This window comes from Ranitomeya imitator, chromosome 1, assembly GCF_032444005.1.
Source record: "Ranitomeya imitator isolate aRanImi1 chromosome 1, aRanImi1.pri, whole genome shotgun sequence".
In the NCBI taxonomy this organism is placed as follows: Eukaryota; Metazoa; Chordata; class Amphibia; order Anura; family Dendrobatidae; genus Ranitomeya; species Ranitomeya imitator.
The window spans coordinates 956,779,669-956,796,629 of record NC_091282.1 but is presented as its reverse complement, the minus strand read 5'-3'; the positions used below and the strand labels follow the sequence as shown (position 1 = coordinate 956,796,629).

At 43.4% G+C, this 16,961-nt stretch overlaps 1 protein-coding gene across 2 annotated transcripts in view; it reads right to left on the bottom strand.

Annotated features, from left to right (window-relative positions):
• Window positions 1-11,257, bottom strand: part of PDE5A (phosphodiesterase 5A) — a 518,628-nt gene extending 507,371 nt beyond the window's left edge. For both annotated transcript variants that reach the window (XM_069743739.1, XM_069743740.1), the window contains exon 1: window positions 10,842-11,257. In XM_069743739.1, coding sequence (XP_069599840.1) covers window positions 10,842-10,948 — 107 coding nt within the window. In that variant the 5' untranslated portion in view covers window positions 10,949-11,257. The remainder of the gene's footprint in view (window positions 1-10,841) is intronic.
• Between the last annotated feature and the right edge of the window lie 5,704 nt (window positions 11,258-16,961).

The following is a 16,961-nucleotide window of genomic DNA, read 5'->3' as shown; positions in this document are numbered from 1 at the left end:
ATTGATATAGGGACTGTCATCCCTTCGTATCCTGGATGTCTACCTAACAGGGGATTATCTGGTGCTCCGTTGCCCTCGCTTTGGAATTGGTGAGACCGTTCCTTATTTATTTATATGTACATTTATTAAACACCAGCAAGTATTTTTTTATAATATAAGCTAGGACTGTTTTTTCTGGTCTTATGTGACTGAGTGCAGTAGATTTGCTGTGTCCACATATAAACATTGGTGGCACAGCTTTGTCATATTCACTGCCTCAGCAATCAGGATTCTGGCTGTTGTTATTGCAGTCGAGTTCTGTTTTATCCTATAGAGGGCTCACTAGTCTCTATGGACCATCACGTTATATGGTAGAGACATAGCCCCTGTTATGGTTTATTTTTCACTTGGGTGATTTGTGTTTTTTTTTTTTAGGTTACTTTTTGAGTATTAAAAGTTACGTTTTATTAGTCCTTTTTGCTGTATTGGGCTTTCATATGTCTTGCATTGAGGAGAGGCTTCCATCGGGCCACTCTCCCATAAAGGCCTGATTGGTGGAGGGCTGAAGTGATATTTGACTTTGTGCAACATTCTCCCATCTCCCTACTGCATCTCTGGAGCTCAGCTACAGTGATCTTGGGGTTATTCTTTACCTCTCTCACCAAGGCTCTTCTCCCCTGATTGCTCAGTTTGGATGGACGGCCAGGTCTAGGAAGACTTCTGGTGGTCCCAAATTTCTTCCATTTAAGGATTATGGAGACCACTCTGCTCTTAGGAACCTTGAGTACTGAAAAAATTCTGTTGTAACCTTGGCCGGGCCTGTGCCTTGCCACAATTCTGTCTTTGAGATCCTTGGCCAGTTCCTTTGACCTCATGATTCTCATTTGGTGTGACATGCACTGTGAGCTGTGAGGTCTTATATAGACAGGTGTGTGCCTTTCCAAATCAAGTCCTATCAGTTTAATTAAACCCAGCTGGATTCCAGAGAAGGAGTAGAAACATCTCAAGGAGGATCACAAGGAAATGGACAGCACGTGACTTAAATATGAGTGTCTGAGCAAAGGGTCTGAATACGACCATGTGATATTTCAGTTTTTGTTTTTTATTAAATTTGCTAAAATTTTCACAGTTCTGTTTTTTTTTGTCCAGATGGGGTGTAGAGTGTACATTAATGTGAAAATAATGAACTTTTTGAATTTACCAAATGGCTGCAATGAAACAAAGAGTGAAAAATTTAAAGGGGTATGAATACTTTTCGTTCCCACTGTATCATCATAGGAGTATAGACTATATTGCACAAACTGGCCACATCTCTCCTGATTCCAAATTAACAGCCTCATATATGTCTATGAGGGCGTGGAGTTCAGGTGATATAAGACCTGTGGCCAATACATACATTTCTCCTTACTCAGACCATGATACATGAATGTGTGAAATAGGCCTTGCTAAGAATGCTGCATGGCACACAGCTTTCCTAGAGTCCTGAATGGCAGGCCTACTTGATACAAAGGATGTATAGTAGAATAACTAAATAGTTTCAGTCACCTGACAAAGCTGGGTGCACACATTCAATATTTTACATCAGTATTTGGAGAGTTTTTTACCTCAGTATTTGTAAGCCAAAACAAGGAGAGGGTAAAAAATACAGAAGTGGTGACGTGTTTCTATTATACTTTACTTGTGATTGTTTCACTTCTGATTTTGGCATATACTGACGTTAAAATTAATAAAATATTCATTGTGTGATTGTGGCCTCAGAACTGTATGGCCATATTACTTGGAACACAGCTTTAACAGAAATCTGATACAGTGGAAAAAGATACTGTAGTCAGCATACCCCGGTGGTCTCAAACTTCATCCCCCAGCAGTTGCTGATTTGCTGCAGTATTCACACTTTGTCGGAGTGTAAGGAGGTAAATAAAAGATGAGTACAGTTAGCGCCTACCCGAGTAATTGCAAGCGAACACCATCATCGAGGGCTATAAAGACAGTGAAAGCAAAAAGGAAAACAGCAGTAGGAACCCCAGAGTGGAAAACCTGGTCCATTAGGGAAGAATTTGAAGACGGCGCTGGTTACAGTTGTGTCGTAGATGCTAAATATGAAAGGCCTGGACAGGCAGAGAAGGGGGCAGTTGGTGCCAGAGCCTGTATCAGGCAGAATGTGTTGCCACTTAATTTGGCTTACAGCCACCATCGTCACAAAAGTCCAAGAGTGGTCAGATCTTGGAGAAGGCTTTAGCTAACTAGAAGACTGTAACCTGTACCAGTAGAAGACCGTAACCAGAGTCAAACCAGGTTCGAGAGGCAATCCGGCTGTAGCAGAGGACTTTTCATGTTGCCATTTACTTCCAATGTGGATGTATGTTACAGGGTGTGGGCCATACCCGTTCTTCACAGGAAGAATATGGCCATTGTAACGAGCACACTATGCACCAAGTGACTCACACATCTAGGTCTTGCAGCCTAGCGGGAAATACCATTGACCCCCCCATCAGGGTTAGTATAGCGATCAATTCGCTTAAAGAGAATAAGTCGTTGACAGGCCTAGTAGTGAGAGTGACGCCTGTTAAGCTGAAACAGAAAGGGTGAGCATTACTGATCAACCGTCGTTTACTTACTAGATAATGAGAGTGTACCTAAATAGAACGTTGAATAGATATTATATTTAGTCGCAGTGCTGCTTTCTGAGCATCTTATAACATATTGAATTGACCTTGCTACTGTTCTCCATAATCTAGTGCTTACTTCTATACACTTACAGAAAGATTTTCTTTCTTTATTAGTCAAATAAATAGTGTTAGTTGATTACCAATGTCTTCTCAAAGTCTGCACTGTTGCATCTTTTGCAAGTGCTGTATTTTTTGGACTATAAAACACACTTTGTTCCTCCAAAAATTTCGAGAAAAATGGGGCGCGCGCATCTTATAGTCTGGATGTACTTGCTGTGGCTGTGGATGATGAGAGGATCATGCATACCAGGATAGGGATGAGGGGGCCGTGCATACCAGGCTAGGGATGAGGGGACCATGTATACCAGAATGAGGATGAGGGGACCATGTATACCAGGATGGGGATAAGAGGGCCATGCATACCAGGATGGTGATGAGGGGGCCATGTGTACCAGAATTGGGGACATATATATACCAGGATGGGGGATATTAGTAGAGAATTGACCACATTTTTTTCTTCAATTTTTTTTCTATTTTCCTCCTCTAAAACTTAGGTAACTTGTGTACCTGAGCTCTTTGTGTCCGCTCTAATATTTGTGAGCACTATCTTAGTTATCAATATATTATTTTTCTTAATCTCTATTACAAAATCGGGAAAAGGGGCCATTCTCAAAGCATTTTGCCCCTTCCACCGGGTGTTCTCCTTGACATTTTTTTGGCTCATTTTAGTTCATTACTCCATCAGAGATTATGTCTAAATCCCATTTTTCAGGGATTCAGCCATGATTCAGATGGAGCCATAGACTTCACTGAGACAAATAGAGTTTAAAGGGGTTGTTCACAACTTGGATAACCCCTTCTTAATTGATAGATTCACCTGAGTAAACTTAGAAAATGTTATACTTACCTCCTGTACTGTTCCTGATGCAATGTTTCGACATCCAGTTTGGTTCTGGGTCTTTGTACATAACATATTCAAATCATCCACTGTCAGTAATGTATATATTGTTTTTATTTTCTATGGAGAGCTGAATGAATTAAGCTGTGGTTGTCCTGTAGTGGACATTTTTTTGTCCCCAATTATATAGCTTCCTCTGCGTGTCTTGAAAAAAAGCGCAAGCAGAGTCCATTTAAATTCACTTTCTCTCATAGTTAGTGTTGAGCATTCCGATACTGCAAATATCGGGTATCAGCCGATATTCGCTGTATCGGATTTCCGATACTGAGTTCCGATACTTTTAAGATTTCAGAAACCGGAATCGGAAGTTCCTATAGTGCAATTATGCACTATAATGGAGTGTGGGTGGTGCGTGGGCGGAGACTGCGTGTCTGTGTGTGCGGGCGAGGTCTGTGCGTGACCGTGGGGGGGTCTGTGTGGGCCTGCAGGGGGTCTGTATGGGCCTGTCGGCGGTCTGTGCAGGCCTGCCGGGGGTCTGTGCGGCCTGCTGGGGGAATGTGCGGGCCTCTCAGGGGTCTGTGCGGCCTGCCGGGGGTCTGTGCGGCCTGCCGGGCGTCTGTGGGGGCGCCTCTCCATTATTAATCCAATACTAGTAAAGGGTTAATAAAACACACACATTAGGAAAAAAGTATTTTAATATTCTTCATTTAACCATACTTACCATACTTCAGCGCCTGCAAAAAATGCAAAATAATAAACCGTATACCACCTGTCCGCCGTAGTCCAATTAATAACGAGTGTCCCACGACGATCTCCCCTATAGAACAGTGACATCGGGTGATGTCACTGCTCTATAGGACCTTCAGTGACACACTGATAGGAGACAATGGCTCCTGCAGTGCATCACTGAGAGATTACCTTAGGACAAAGTCTCATTTTATGGCAATTGCTGCGTGGGAAAATTTCTCACACAGCAATGCCAAAAGTGAGACTAGGGACTATATTTTTTACAGCGGCGGAGGAATACAGTGCGGAAGGATACCTTCCTCCCGTCATTATATTCATGGAGCCCCTAGAGAGCGGCACATCAGCTGATGCTGTCGTTCTCCACGGGAGATCGTCGTGGGACACTCGTGGATTTCTGCGGATCAGGGAGTATATTGGTTGTTTGTTATTTTAATCTTTTTTTACAGCTGTCACTGGCTTCGGGGATCAAAATGACAAGTGATGGTGAGTATGTACTCTATGTTATATGTATTGTATGTCTATATGTATGTATTTTATGTAATGTATTGTATGTAGTATGTATGTAGTATGTAGTATGTTGTATGTATGTAGTATGTATGTATGTGTGTAGTATGTGTGTATGTATGTAGTATGTATGTAGTAGTATGTATGTATGTATGTATGTAGCTTTTTTTGTTTTTTTTACATTTACTGTCCCATCATTGGCTAATAATCTTTTATAATCTTTATTTTTATAGAGCGCTAACATATTCCGCATCGCTTTACAGGTTGCACACATTATCATCACTGTCCCCGTTGGGGCTCACAATCTAAATTCCCTATCAGTATGTCTTTGGACTGTGGGAGGAAACCGGAGTACCCGGAGGAAACCCACGCAGATGTTGTCCTTGGTGGGGTTTGAACCCAGGACTCCAGCGCTGCAAGGCTGCTGTGCTAACCACTGCGCCACCGTGCTGCCCCGATGTCAATCACTGCCAAACTCAAAGACCCCCAGCAGGTCGCACAGACCCCAGGCAGGCCGAACAGACCCCCGAGAGGCCCGTACAGACCCCCGTCAGGCCGCACAGACCCCCGGCAGGCCATACAGACCCCCGAGGGGCCCGTACAGACCCCCGTCAGGCCGCACAGACCCCCGGCAGGCCATACAGACCCCCGAGGGGCCCGTACAGACCCCTGGCAGGCTGCACAGACCCTGGCAGGCCGCACAGACCCCCGAGAGGCCCGTACAGACCCCCGTCAGGCCGCACAGACCCCCGTCAGGCCGCAGACCCCCGGCAGGCCGCACAGACCCCCGAGAGGCCCATACAGACCCCCGTCAGGCCCGCACAGACCCCCGGCAGGCCCGCACAGACCCCTGGCAGCCCGCACAGACCCCCGAGAGGCCCGTACAGACCCCCGGCAGGCCGCACAGACCCCTGGCAGGCCACACAGACCCTCGAGAGGCCCGTACAGACCCCCGGCAGGCCGCACAGACGCCAGGCAGACCGCACAGACCCCCGAGAGGCCCGTACAGACCCCCGGCAGGCCGCACAGACCCACGGCAGGCCGCACAAACCTCCGGCAGGCCGCACAAACCTCCGGCAGGCCGCACAGACCCCCTAGAGGCCTGTACAGACCCCTGGCAGGCCCACACAGACCCCCGGCAGCCCGCACAAACCCCCGAGAGGCCCGCACAGACCCCCGGCAGCCTGCACAGACACGCAGTCTCGCCCACGCACCACCCACACTCTTCCCCCCTCCGGAACAGGATGTACAAGGACAGAAAGGGCTTATTTTAATTCCAATATTTTTTCCCATAGACTTGCATTGGTTTCCGGTATCGGCGATATCCAATATTTTTTGGATATCGGCCGATACAATCCGATACCGATATTTCCCGATATCGGAAGGTATCGCTCAACACTACTCATAGTACTCTTTGGCTCCATCAGAGGTCCTGTCTAAATCCCGTATTTCATGGATTCAGGCACAACACCTGATGATAGTGACAACAAGGAGCAATGTGAATGGCTTCCAAGATATGGAGCTAGATACCATAAAAGTGACAGTACAAAACGCACGAAGTAAAGATGGATCCACAGTAGAAAAATACTCAAGAATAACTATTCCATCAAAATCACATTTTTATACTAAAAAACAATAGCATGGTAGACAATGCCAGAAGATAGGTCAAATACATTTCAAAGTCTCTTCATTACGGTCAATGGACATGTAAGGGGGAATGTTTGAATCCCGACATATAGTATTTAGCATCTGGCTGGTTTAGTCACATTTAGTAACTCAGTCTTATCAGGTGTCAGTATTCACTGTCGTTTTTGCATTATATTGAAGTTTTGAATACTTTTATTTTATTATAGTACGACTTACGCTGATTTTGTCTAAATTCATGTCTCATTTTCATGCCTTGAATGATGCTAGTTACGGTATGTTCTTCACCTACTACTAGCTTTTTATATATCTCATTGTCATTCATGCTTTTGTATTGGTTGTCTATAAAACATGTGCAGACAGTAGAAATAGCCGGAGGCTACGCAGCACCCCTCAGTCATGCCAGTCCTAGGCATCATTGCCACATCCTCCTGCTCCACAGGTCACCCTGACATCCCCACCCCCTCTGCATTGTGATGACTGCACCCCAGCACTGTGGGAAAGAATTACTGCAGCTCTCAGTATAGGGAAAGTACTGGGGAGAATCAGCCCCTCCCAAATAGGATCATTGTCCCCACTACCACTGTTTCCTAGGAAAGACAAGCAGGCTGTCCTCATAGAAAGCTAGCAATAATCTGAGGATTGCAGAACATAGTATAAAGCAGCCTGCGAATCTTCCTGTCTCTACTTCCCATCCCCCACCCTGTAACTTGTACTGTTGTTCTTAGCTGCAGATCTCCATTGATGAAAGGAAGGAGAATGATACAAATATACCCGAGCAGAGTGTGGATCCATAATCGGTTTATTATCAGTGTGTTACGAGGAGTTCTCTGACCTGCCACACTGCTGGGATGACATGTAAGGGTGGTATATACTGGGGGAAATTGGGTGATGGAAATGAGTCACCATCAATACTATCTCCGGAGTAACTGCTCAGTCTGAAAAAGAGATGTGCCGGAAAGTGCACACAGAGTCAAAGTTACAGGGCCAGGACAGACACTAGTACACTACATATATACATGGATGGACTTCAAAAACGTTATAGCCATTTGAAAAGGATTCATTTTTTGCTGGAGGTGGAAAAATAAGTACTAACATATACCAGTGAACATGTGAACCTTCAGGCAATCATCCATTTGAAACTGATCCAATAAGCAAAAAATGGATTCTTTTCAAATGAAAGAAAAACAGATGGCTATTTAACAAAACCATTTTTCCATAGACTGCAATGTTAAAAAATAAGGAATCAGTTAAAATCCATTTTTTTCTAGTCAGACAATTAAGTTGTGTTTGCACAACTTTATTTTGTTAGCGGATAGATGCTGGATCCGTTTCACCGGATGATTACTGGCCATGTGAACATAGCCTTAATCAGGCACCTAAGAATTGCCACATTTTAAACCCTGCCCAAAGTCCAAAAAACCACAACCAATAGGCAATTTTGTCAGGCAAAAGGAGTGTGACTGAGAGATGTAGTCACTGAATAGACCACGATCAACAACATTATGTGTATGATCTGCATTGTTATGAGAGATAAAATGCAAATCTTGAAGGAAATGAATGGTATGAGTCTGGACCAGAATGAAATTCTCTGTGATTGTATACAAGTATTGATCATAAGAACAGTTGCATGGCTGTTGAATTTAATTTAAAAAAGCAAGAATTGTAATCCCATTAGAAATTATTTTGTAATTAAGGCCAAATACGGTAATTGATCTTGATAAGGAATTATTTCACTTTTGACATCTGATTCTGCCTTCAAATACAAGGAACAGCGATGGGCTCTCCCTGCATGCCTACCTTTGCAAATTTATTTTAAGCATGGTGGGAAAAATGTTCCATCTTTAAAGAAACCATTTATAAGAATTTACCCCGTAATGTATTAACAGTGCTGTGATGAATTAATGGGAAAGAAAAAAAAATAAATAAATTTGCTGGTTTCTTTCCATTCTTTGTGAAGCCCATTCTATATATAGAAAGAACAGCATATTACAAGCTCCACAAAAAGAGTAGAGTGAAATGTACCTGTTGCCTGTCTTATGTGGGTTAAACATGCAGAGAACTTGTACTCTGAATGGGCAAACATATGAGATACTGTATATTAGAAATTATGACAAAATGGTAGTGAAAGACTTCATAAGACATCTCAACAATCTCAGGAAGTAAATCAATATGAAGTCAGGCATAACTGATCCAAACGCCATAAAAGGGTGGGCCATACGTCATCTTAATCCTCAGATACTAGGGGGCAACTTTTAAAAATGCCAGGAAGCAAATGGATTTTTAAAATGTATTCAGTTGAACTAAAGGGGCTGAACAAATCAAATCATTTTGGCTGTCTCTTATGATAAAGTGGTATTATCTATCACATTAGAAGGTACAAAGTGGCATAAAACTTACATAGAGGTGAACGTATGCGTCACTGAATGAATTGAATGAGACTATTTACTTCATCTTTACATGCAATTTATGATATTTTCTAATTACAGTGCAATCTGTGTAACATTTATCATAGGGACTAGTCAATACCGCATTTTCATGCCTCAATGACAAATATGAAAATAAAATGCCCTAAAGTCTGAGTTTTTGTTATTACAATATATTTTGCAAATTCATGCATTACCCAGCAGCCAGTAACAAAAGTGATAAAGTCCAATCTCTGATCATTCATTACTCCGGACCTGCAATTAATCCATATGAAAATAACTTTCTCTCCCAATCGTTAAATTTATCAATATGAGCCGTAATGAGTGATAAATGCTGCAAATATCGGCGTTGAATAAGCAAAAACTATTCTTTCCGTCACTTAATGAAACAAACGGGTACAATTTATGTGGGTAAAACTGGAGATAGAGGCCAGGAGGCAGAATCAATGTAATTGGCTAATGAAACTGTCAATCACATGACTTCAAAATCCCTTCGCCCCCCAGAAGAAGCAGAGCATGAAACTCGCTTTGGGACACTGCTAGATTAAGAAAAGTTCTATTGAGGGAGAGACAGAGGCTCAGAAATACAGATTGTCCAACAATATCTATAACACTGTGCTACCAGCACAGCGCAGCGGAAGGCTCGGTGTGTAAGGGAACTTGGCACCCAGCCTGCCTGCAGCCTGTACTGTTAATGATTGTGAGCGAGCTGTTCGCTCGCTATAGAGCAGCTACAGGCACATGGTGTTCTCTTAACACACGTGAGGCTACACGATAACATTGTTACAAAGTCCTCTCTGCTGTGCTCGGCACAATGGGCTCTGCTATGAGCTGAAGGAAGAAACACTGAAGTTGGGAGCCACTCATCAATGTTTATGAATGGAGGAAAGATGCCAACATTTGCCACATATCACATAACAACATTGACTTAAAGAAATCCGGACAACTTGTATTAAGGCTGCAGTCACACATCCCTATGAAGTATCGGTGTGCTGATTTTTTTTTATAGGAAAGCAAATACACACAATTGAGTACGTCCTATTGTGGTCTTCAAAATGGGATCAGAATAGAACGTGCTCAGAGTTTCACTGATCTTGTTCTCCGAGACGTCATTTTAACGAATGTCTGAACAGATCCATTCTGTTCAGTGGGTCCGTGTACTGTCCGATGCAAAATTGGACAGCACACGGACATATGACATGGATGTGTGTACTATTCCTAACGAAGAGCAAATAATAAAGCACACATACGCCCGTCCATATAACAGTACCCTCAATGCTCTTCATAAAAGTCATATAATAGCGAATAACTAGAAGTTGCAGGAGTCTTATATAAGTCATAGAGACATTTCCCAGGTTCGACACACCCATCTAGACCCCAAGAAAGGAGGCGTTTTGTAAATAATTCTACAGAAGCTATATCGTACACATAAATCAATGAAAGTTATTTTTTTTGTGTGAAATCACGGTTTTCTCTACACTTACTTAACCCTTTCTCCCCCTTTTTTTAATTTGATAGTACGGTTTGTGAGACTAACAATTGTTATCTCTTATAGAAAAATTCTGGTATCAGCTGAAGCTTCCCTCAACTTCCTAAAGGCATCCACCCAGATAGACGGAAGTAACTACACTGAGCTGTCTGCCCCCCACTGTCCTGCGCTCATATGTCCCCCACTACCCACTGCACTGACATGTCCTCTGGGCATCATCCATCATTACTCAGGCACATTATAGGGCATGCCTGTCACATGCTACGCATATGCCTCCCCATCTCACCTGTTGTGTCAGGTAAAGTTTCTGCGCCCACCTGGCATCACAATCCTTCTTTCAATGTCTGCAGCGCCCCTCATTACCTTTTAGTACACACTAGTGGTGCTGTCCAATGTGCAGTGTGAATGTTGCCCCCTATGGATGAATCATGCCCATGCGCCTCTACTTTAGTGCCACCCAAATGATGCCCCCTGCCCCTCCTTACCTGGTAGCTTTCCTAACAAAGTAGGAATGAGTGAAGTCCCAGTGATCATCCAGCCAAGACTCTACGCCCTCATGATCCTGAGGTTGCGGGCTGCAGCTGTCCTCCATGGTGTGTGGCTGATCCCTGAAGAGGAGGAGGAGGTGGGAGGAGGATACAGTGCACACAAGGAGCAAAACTCACTCCAAGCCACTGTCTTTATAAAGGAAGTGCTCTGGGGTTCTCTGCTGGGAGAATTCTGGGACTGGCACCTAATGAATGAGCCCCTCAGAGCACAATGTCAGGGATGAGCTTCATTTATCTCCGTAAGGCAAGTGACAGGCAGGAGCAGCCTGCTGGAAGTGAGACAGCTGTTGTTGTGGGTCTCCCTCCTCCTCCTCCACTGTTCTCTCTGTACCTTCACTAATGATGCTGATAGTCAGGACAGGGACGTCCAGGTGAGAACTCAAGGTTTCAAACCAACCTCGCTGCGCCCACTACTGGCCACACTACAGCACTGCTCCTGCTTCTAGGAGAATGATGTATTCTTAGACGCCATATGTATCCCCTTACTTGTAGAGGCTATGTCCACATGTTGCAGATTTGCCTGTGGAATTTTCTGCACAGATTCTTCCTCTCTTGGCAGAAAACGCACTTGAAAGTCCGTGCAGATTTGATGCGTTTTTTATGCATTTTTTATGTGGATTTTCACGCGTTTTTTTTTTCCAAGTGGATTTCTATGCATATTTGTAGGCTAAATAAAGATCTACTATTTAACAAAAAAAAGAATTGTGATGTAATTTCCTTGTTCAAACTTTTCTTTTACATACTCCATTGAAGAATAATGTTTACTCACAGATAGATTAGATATATCTATAAATAGATGGATAGAAAGATAGATATATCTATCTATAGATAAATCTATCGATTTATCTATAGATATACAGTTAGGTCCATATATATTTGGACAGAGACAACATTTTTCTAATTTTGGTTCTAGACATTACCACAATGAATTTTAAACAAAACAATTCAGATGTAGTTGAAGTTCAGACTTTCAGCTTTCATTTGGGGGTATCCACATTAAAATTGGATGAAGGGTTTAGGAGTTTCAGCTCCTTAACATGTGCCATTCTCAATTAAGCAGATAAAAGGTCTGGAGTTGATTTGAGGTGTGGTGCTTGCATTTGGAAGGTTTTGCTGTGAAGTAAACATGCGGCCAAAGGAGCTCTCCATGCAGGTGAATCAAGCCATCCTTAAGCTGCGAAAAAAGAAAAAAACCCATCCGAGAAATTGCTACAATATTAGGAGTGGCAAAATCTACAGTTTGGTACATCCTGAGAAAGGAAGAAAGCACTGGTGAACTCATCAATGCAAAAAGACCTATGCGCCCACAGAAAACAACAGTGGTGGATGATCACAGAATAATCTACATAGTGAAGAGAAACCCCTTCACAACAGCCAACCAAGTGACCAACACTCTCCAGGAGGTCGGCGTATCAATATCCAGATCTACCATAAAGAGAAGACTGCATGAAAGTAAATACATAGGGTTCACTGCACGGTGCAAGCAGCTCATAAGCATCAAGAATAAAAAGGCTAGATTGGACTTTGCTAAAAAACATCTAAAAAAGCCAGCACAGTTCTGGAACAACATTCTTTGGACAGATGAAACCAAGATCAACCTCTACCAGAATGATAGAAAGAGAAAGTATGGCGAAGGCGTGGTACAGCTCATGATCCAAAGCATACCACATCATCTGTAAAACCCGGTGGAGGCAGTGTGATGGCTTGGGCGTGCATGGCTGCCAGTGGCACTGGGTCACTAGTGTTTATTGATGATGTGACACAGGACAGAAGCAGCGGAATGAATTCTGAGGTATTCAGAGCCATACTGTGTGCTCAGATCCAGCCAAATGCAGCCAAACTGATTGGTCGTCGTTTCAGACTACAGATGGACAATGACCCAAAACATAAAGCCAAAGCAACCCAGGAGTTTATTAAAGCAAAGAAGTGGAATATTCTTGATTGGCCAAGTCAGTCACCTGATCTCAACCCAATTGAGCATGCATTTCACTTGTTAATTAAAGACTAAACTTCAGACAGAAAGGCCCACAAACAAACAGCCACTGAAAACCACCGCAGTGAAGGTCTGGCAGAGCATCAAAAAGGAGGAAACACAGCGTCTGGTGATGTCCATGAGTTCAAGACTTCAGGCAGTCATTGCCAACAAAGGGTTTTCAACCAAGTACTAGAAATGAACATTTTATTTAAAATTATTGAATCTGTCCAATTACTTTTGGTCCCTTTTAAAACAGGGTGGCTCATGTTAAGGAGCTGAAACTCCTAGACCCTTCATTCAATTTTAATTTGGATACCCTCAAATGAAAGCTAAAAGTCTGAACTTCAACTGCATCTGAATTGTTTTGTTTAAAATTCATTGTGGTGATGTCTATAACCAAAATTAGAAAAATGTTGTCTCTGTCCAAATATATATGGACCTAACTGTATCTATAGATAGATCGATAGATATATTGATAGATCTATAGATAGATAATACCAAGCCCAATGTTTAGTAATAAACATAATAAAATAGTACATAAAGAGTTAAATGAACACACACACAAAATCTGCCTTAGGCCGGGTCACACTTGCAAGAAACTCACACGAGTCTGGCACCTCAATACCCGGCACTGCCACCGGCACTCGGACCAAAACGTTCAGCTGCATAGAAATACATGCAGCCGCACACTCTGGTCCTGAATTTTCCCATGCAGTGGTGCTACAAGTGACAGCTTGAACTCCAGTGACCTCTGACGGTAGAGTGATCCACTGCGGGAGGATATCTGCCATCATTGTATCACCGAAGGCCCCTGGTGAGAGATTACATCTGCTGATGTGACAGCTCTACATGGGAGATCGTTGTAGGACACTCGTTATTAAATGGATTACGTCAGAACAGGGCATATACTGTTGGTTTATTATTTTATTTTTTTACAGGTGATCGAGGGTATCGGGGACTAGCTGTATGGTTAATATGTACTGTATGTATGTGTGTATGTGTTTATTTTTTTTTTTACACGGTAGCTGGATGATGGGATTACTACTGTCCCATTATCGGGTAGCTGTCACAGTAGCAGGCATAGCTGGATGGGACAAGTAGTTCCATCGGAGAATGTCTGCCTACTTACAGACCCGCACACACACACAGCCCAGCACACATCCCCAGGCCCCCACACACACAGATGTATGCAGATACACACCCTGACACTCGCACACAGACACGCACATCTTCTCTGCATACAGTCTCTGACCACACACAGTCTCTGCCCACACACTCTTCCTCTTCCCAATCTGCAGCGTTTCTCGCAGGCAACTCTGCAGCTAAACCACATATCTTTTTAAACCTGGGGTTTTGATGCAGATTTTCCTGACTCAATGGTAGTCAATAGGTGCAGAAACGCTGCAGACCCGCAAAAAGAATTGACATGCTGCGGAAAACAAAACGCTGCAAATCCGAGCGTATTTTTCAACAGCATGTGCACATCAATTCTCAGTTTGCCATTGACTAACATTGGTTGTGCGCTACACTGTGGATTTGATGCAATTCTGCTCGTCCAAAACCCTGTGGAAATGCAGCAAATCCGCAACATGTGCACATAGCCTAAAAGTGGCATACACACACTGATTTTACGCATAAGGGTATATTCACACAGCGCTTTTTTGGCGCTTTTCTTTTGGCCCTGAAAACACATAAAACTGCATCAAAACCATGCATAATGTATGCATTCAATTAATTGGGTCCCAAAATGGAGCAAAATGCTGGAGAATTGACATGCTGCAGGTTTTTAAAAAAAATGCACCCTTGCTTCAAAACACAAAGGAAAAAATGCACCATGTGAATGAGATTTTAGAAATCTCATTTATTTTGCTGCTATTGTGTATTGTTGCATTTTTTCAATTAAAAAAAACACAGAAACATGTGAACATGCTCTAAAACTGACTTATCAAATTGAACTGTAAAGTTCAGGTTATGTAGCTAATATCATAGCAGTGTTCTACAGAATGCGTAAATTGAGTTTCCAAGAATATCTGTCTTTAAGTCTATTTATTAATGTAACAAACTAATAAAAATCAGTATTCATTTATAAAAAAAGTTATAAAAATCTAGAAAGAGAAATTGATAAGAAAAAAACTGCAAATTGGACATAATTTCACACAAAAAAAACAAAAATGGGCCAGACAAAATAGTTGGTACATTTCCAAAATTGTGGGTAAACAACTTTGTTTCAAGTATGTGATGCTCATTCAAACCCACCAGTGGCAAATAGCAGGTGTGCACAATATGAAAAGCACTCCTGAAACCAGAAAAAAAAAGCGGAGAAGTTGACTCAATCTTTGCATTGTGCGTCTGTGTATGCCACACTAAGCATGGAGAACAGAAATGTAATGATCCCACCATGGGGTCGGTCAGCGGACGGCACGACACACACAACGGGATGGTATAGGGGAGAGGAAGGCCCTACCAATAAGGAATGATGGATGGGATACCTCCTGAGCTCCAAACTGAGCCTGTCCCCGCACTTCTCTAATGCCTTAATCGGGTCCTTACCCCCGCTGATGTCACGAACCTTGTCCCTCACTGTCACCTCGCACTGCCCTGGCTAGTGCACAGGCTGGCAAGGGCGCTAGCATCACCACTGCAGATGGTGACAAACACGAGACAGACAAGGTGCAAGCACAACACTTAGCTTCCTGCCTCCACTGACAAGCTCCACACTGCAGATGACACAGAAACAGGACTCCAAACTCCAGAAGTAGCTGACACCAGAGAGCTGCAACTGCAAGGCTGGTCTCCATAGATAAACTTTATCACCAACAGTCAGCTGATGAATCAGGTGACCATTTAAAGGATGGTGGGAGTGGTCACCACTCACATTAGCTGACCTAGCAATTCTGCAGTTGCAGCAAGCTACCAGCAGGAGAAGCTGACATTAACCCTCGCTGGCCTGATAGGAAAAAACCTACATTTAAACAGTGGAACTAGAGCTGCCTTGAATGCAAAAATAGATCGTGATAGTACCCCCCTTTCAATGAGGGGCCTCTGGAACCTTAACACTGGACTTCACCAGAAACGACGCATGGTGAGGAAGCCTTGATCCACAAAGATTCACCTCTGCAGTCACCTGATCCTCAGGTTTACGGCAAACACAGCCCAATGGAGATGGCGATAACGTAGGCTCTGGAGGAGCAACAAATCTCCAGAGTGCTGACCTGTGGAATACGTTGTGAATGTGCATTACATGGGGTAACTCCAGCTGGAAAGTCCCCAGGCTGAGAATGGCCAACACCAGATATGGCCCGATTACCCTAGAACTCCAGGTCCCAGAAGCATACTTCCACCTAATGTTTTTGGTGGACACCCACATGTACTCATTCACACACAGGTCTGGACCTGCACGTTTATTTCTATGCATGCATTTGCCACAGGATGGTGAACTCTTTGAGGAGCCAACAGCAGAGGCATCCCCTGTGTCACCAAACTCATATTCTCACTACATACAGAGGGAACCACCACCCTCTCCTGACTCCTCCTCCTTAGAGGACTCCGAGAATCAGGGTTTACTTGTGGTGAGGGTTGAGTCTTGTCCCTACTCCCTGGAAGCACCTCAGCTGCCCCCACTGGAGAAGAAGGGGTAGGTTGGAGAAGGATGGTTGTGATTGTAGCTCCCAGGCAGTAGTCCTTACATGACTGGTCACAGCTGACTACTTCCTTGGACCGCCAATTTATGACTAGGTTGTGTTTCTTCAATCAAGGAAGGCCTAAGACAATGGGAGTTGGCATAACCCCCAAGACATATCACAAAAGCGACTCTTCATGAAGAGACCCTATATGCAGGTTAATATTATCTATGACTTGGATCACCCTCCCTTGGCTGAGTGAGACAGAGTCAATTGCCTGAACACTAATGGGTCTCGCCAGCATCCTACCAATCAGACCATGGGTCTGAACAAAGAGACAGTCCACCAAATTGACTCCAGGTCCACCATCCACAAGCACCGGTATAGTCTCAGTAACCTGTCAACCTCCACTTCAGGAGGAATGGTACACTGAAATGAAAAGACGTAGGAAATATACACACC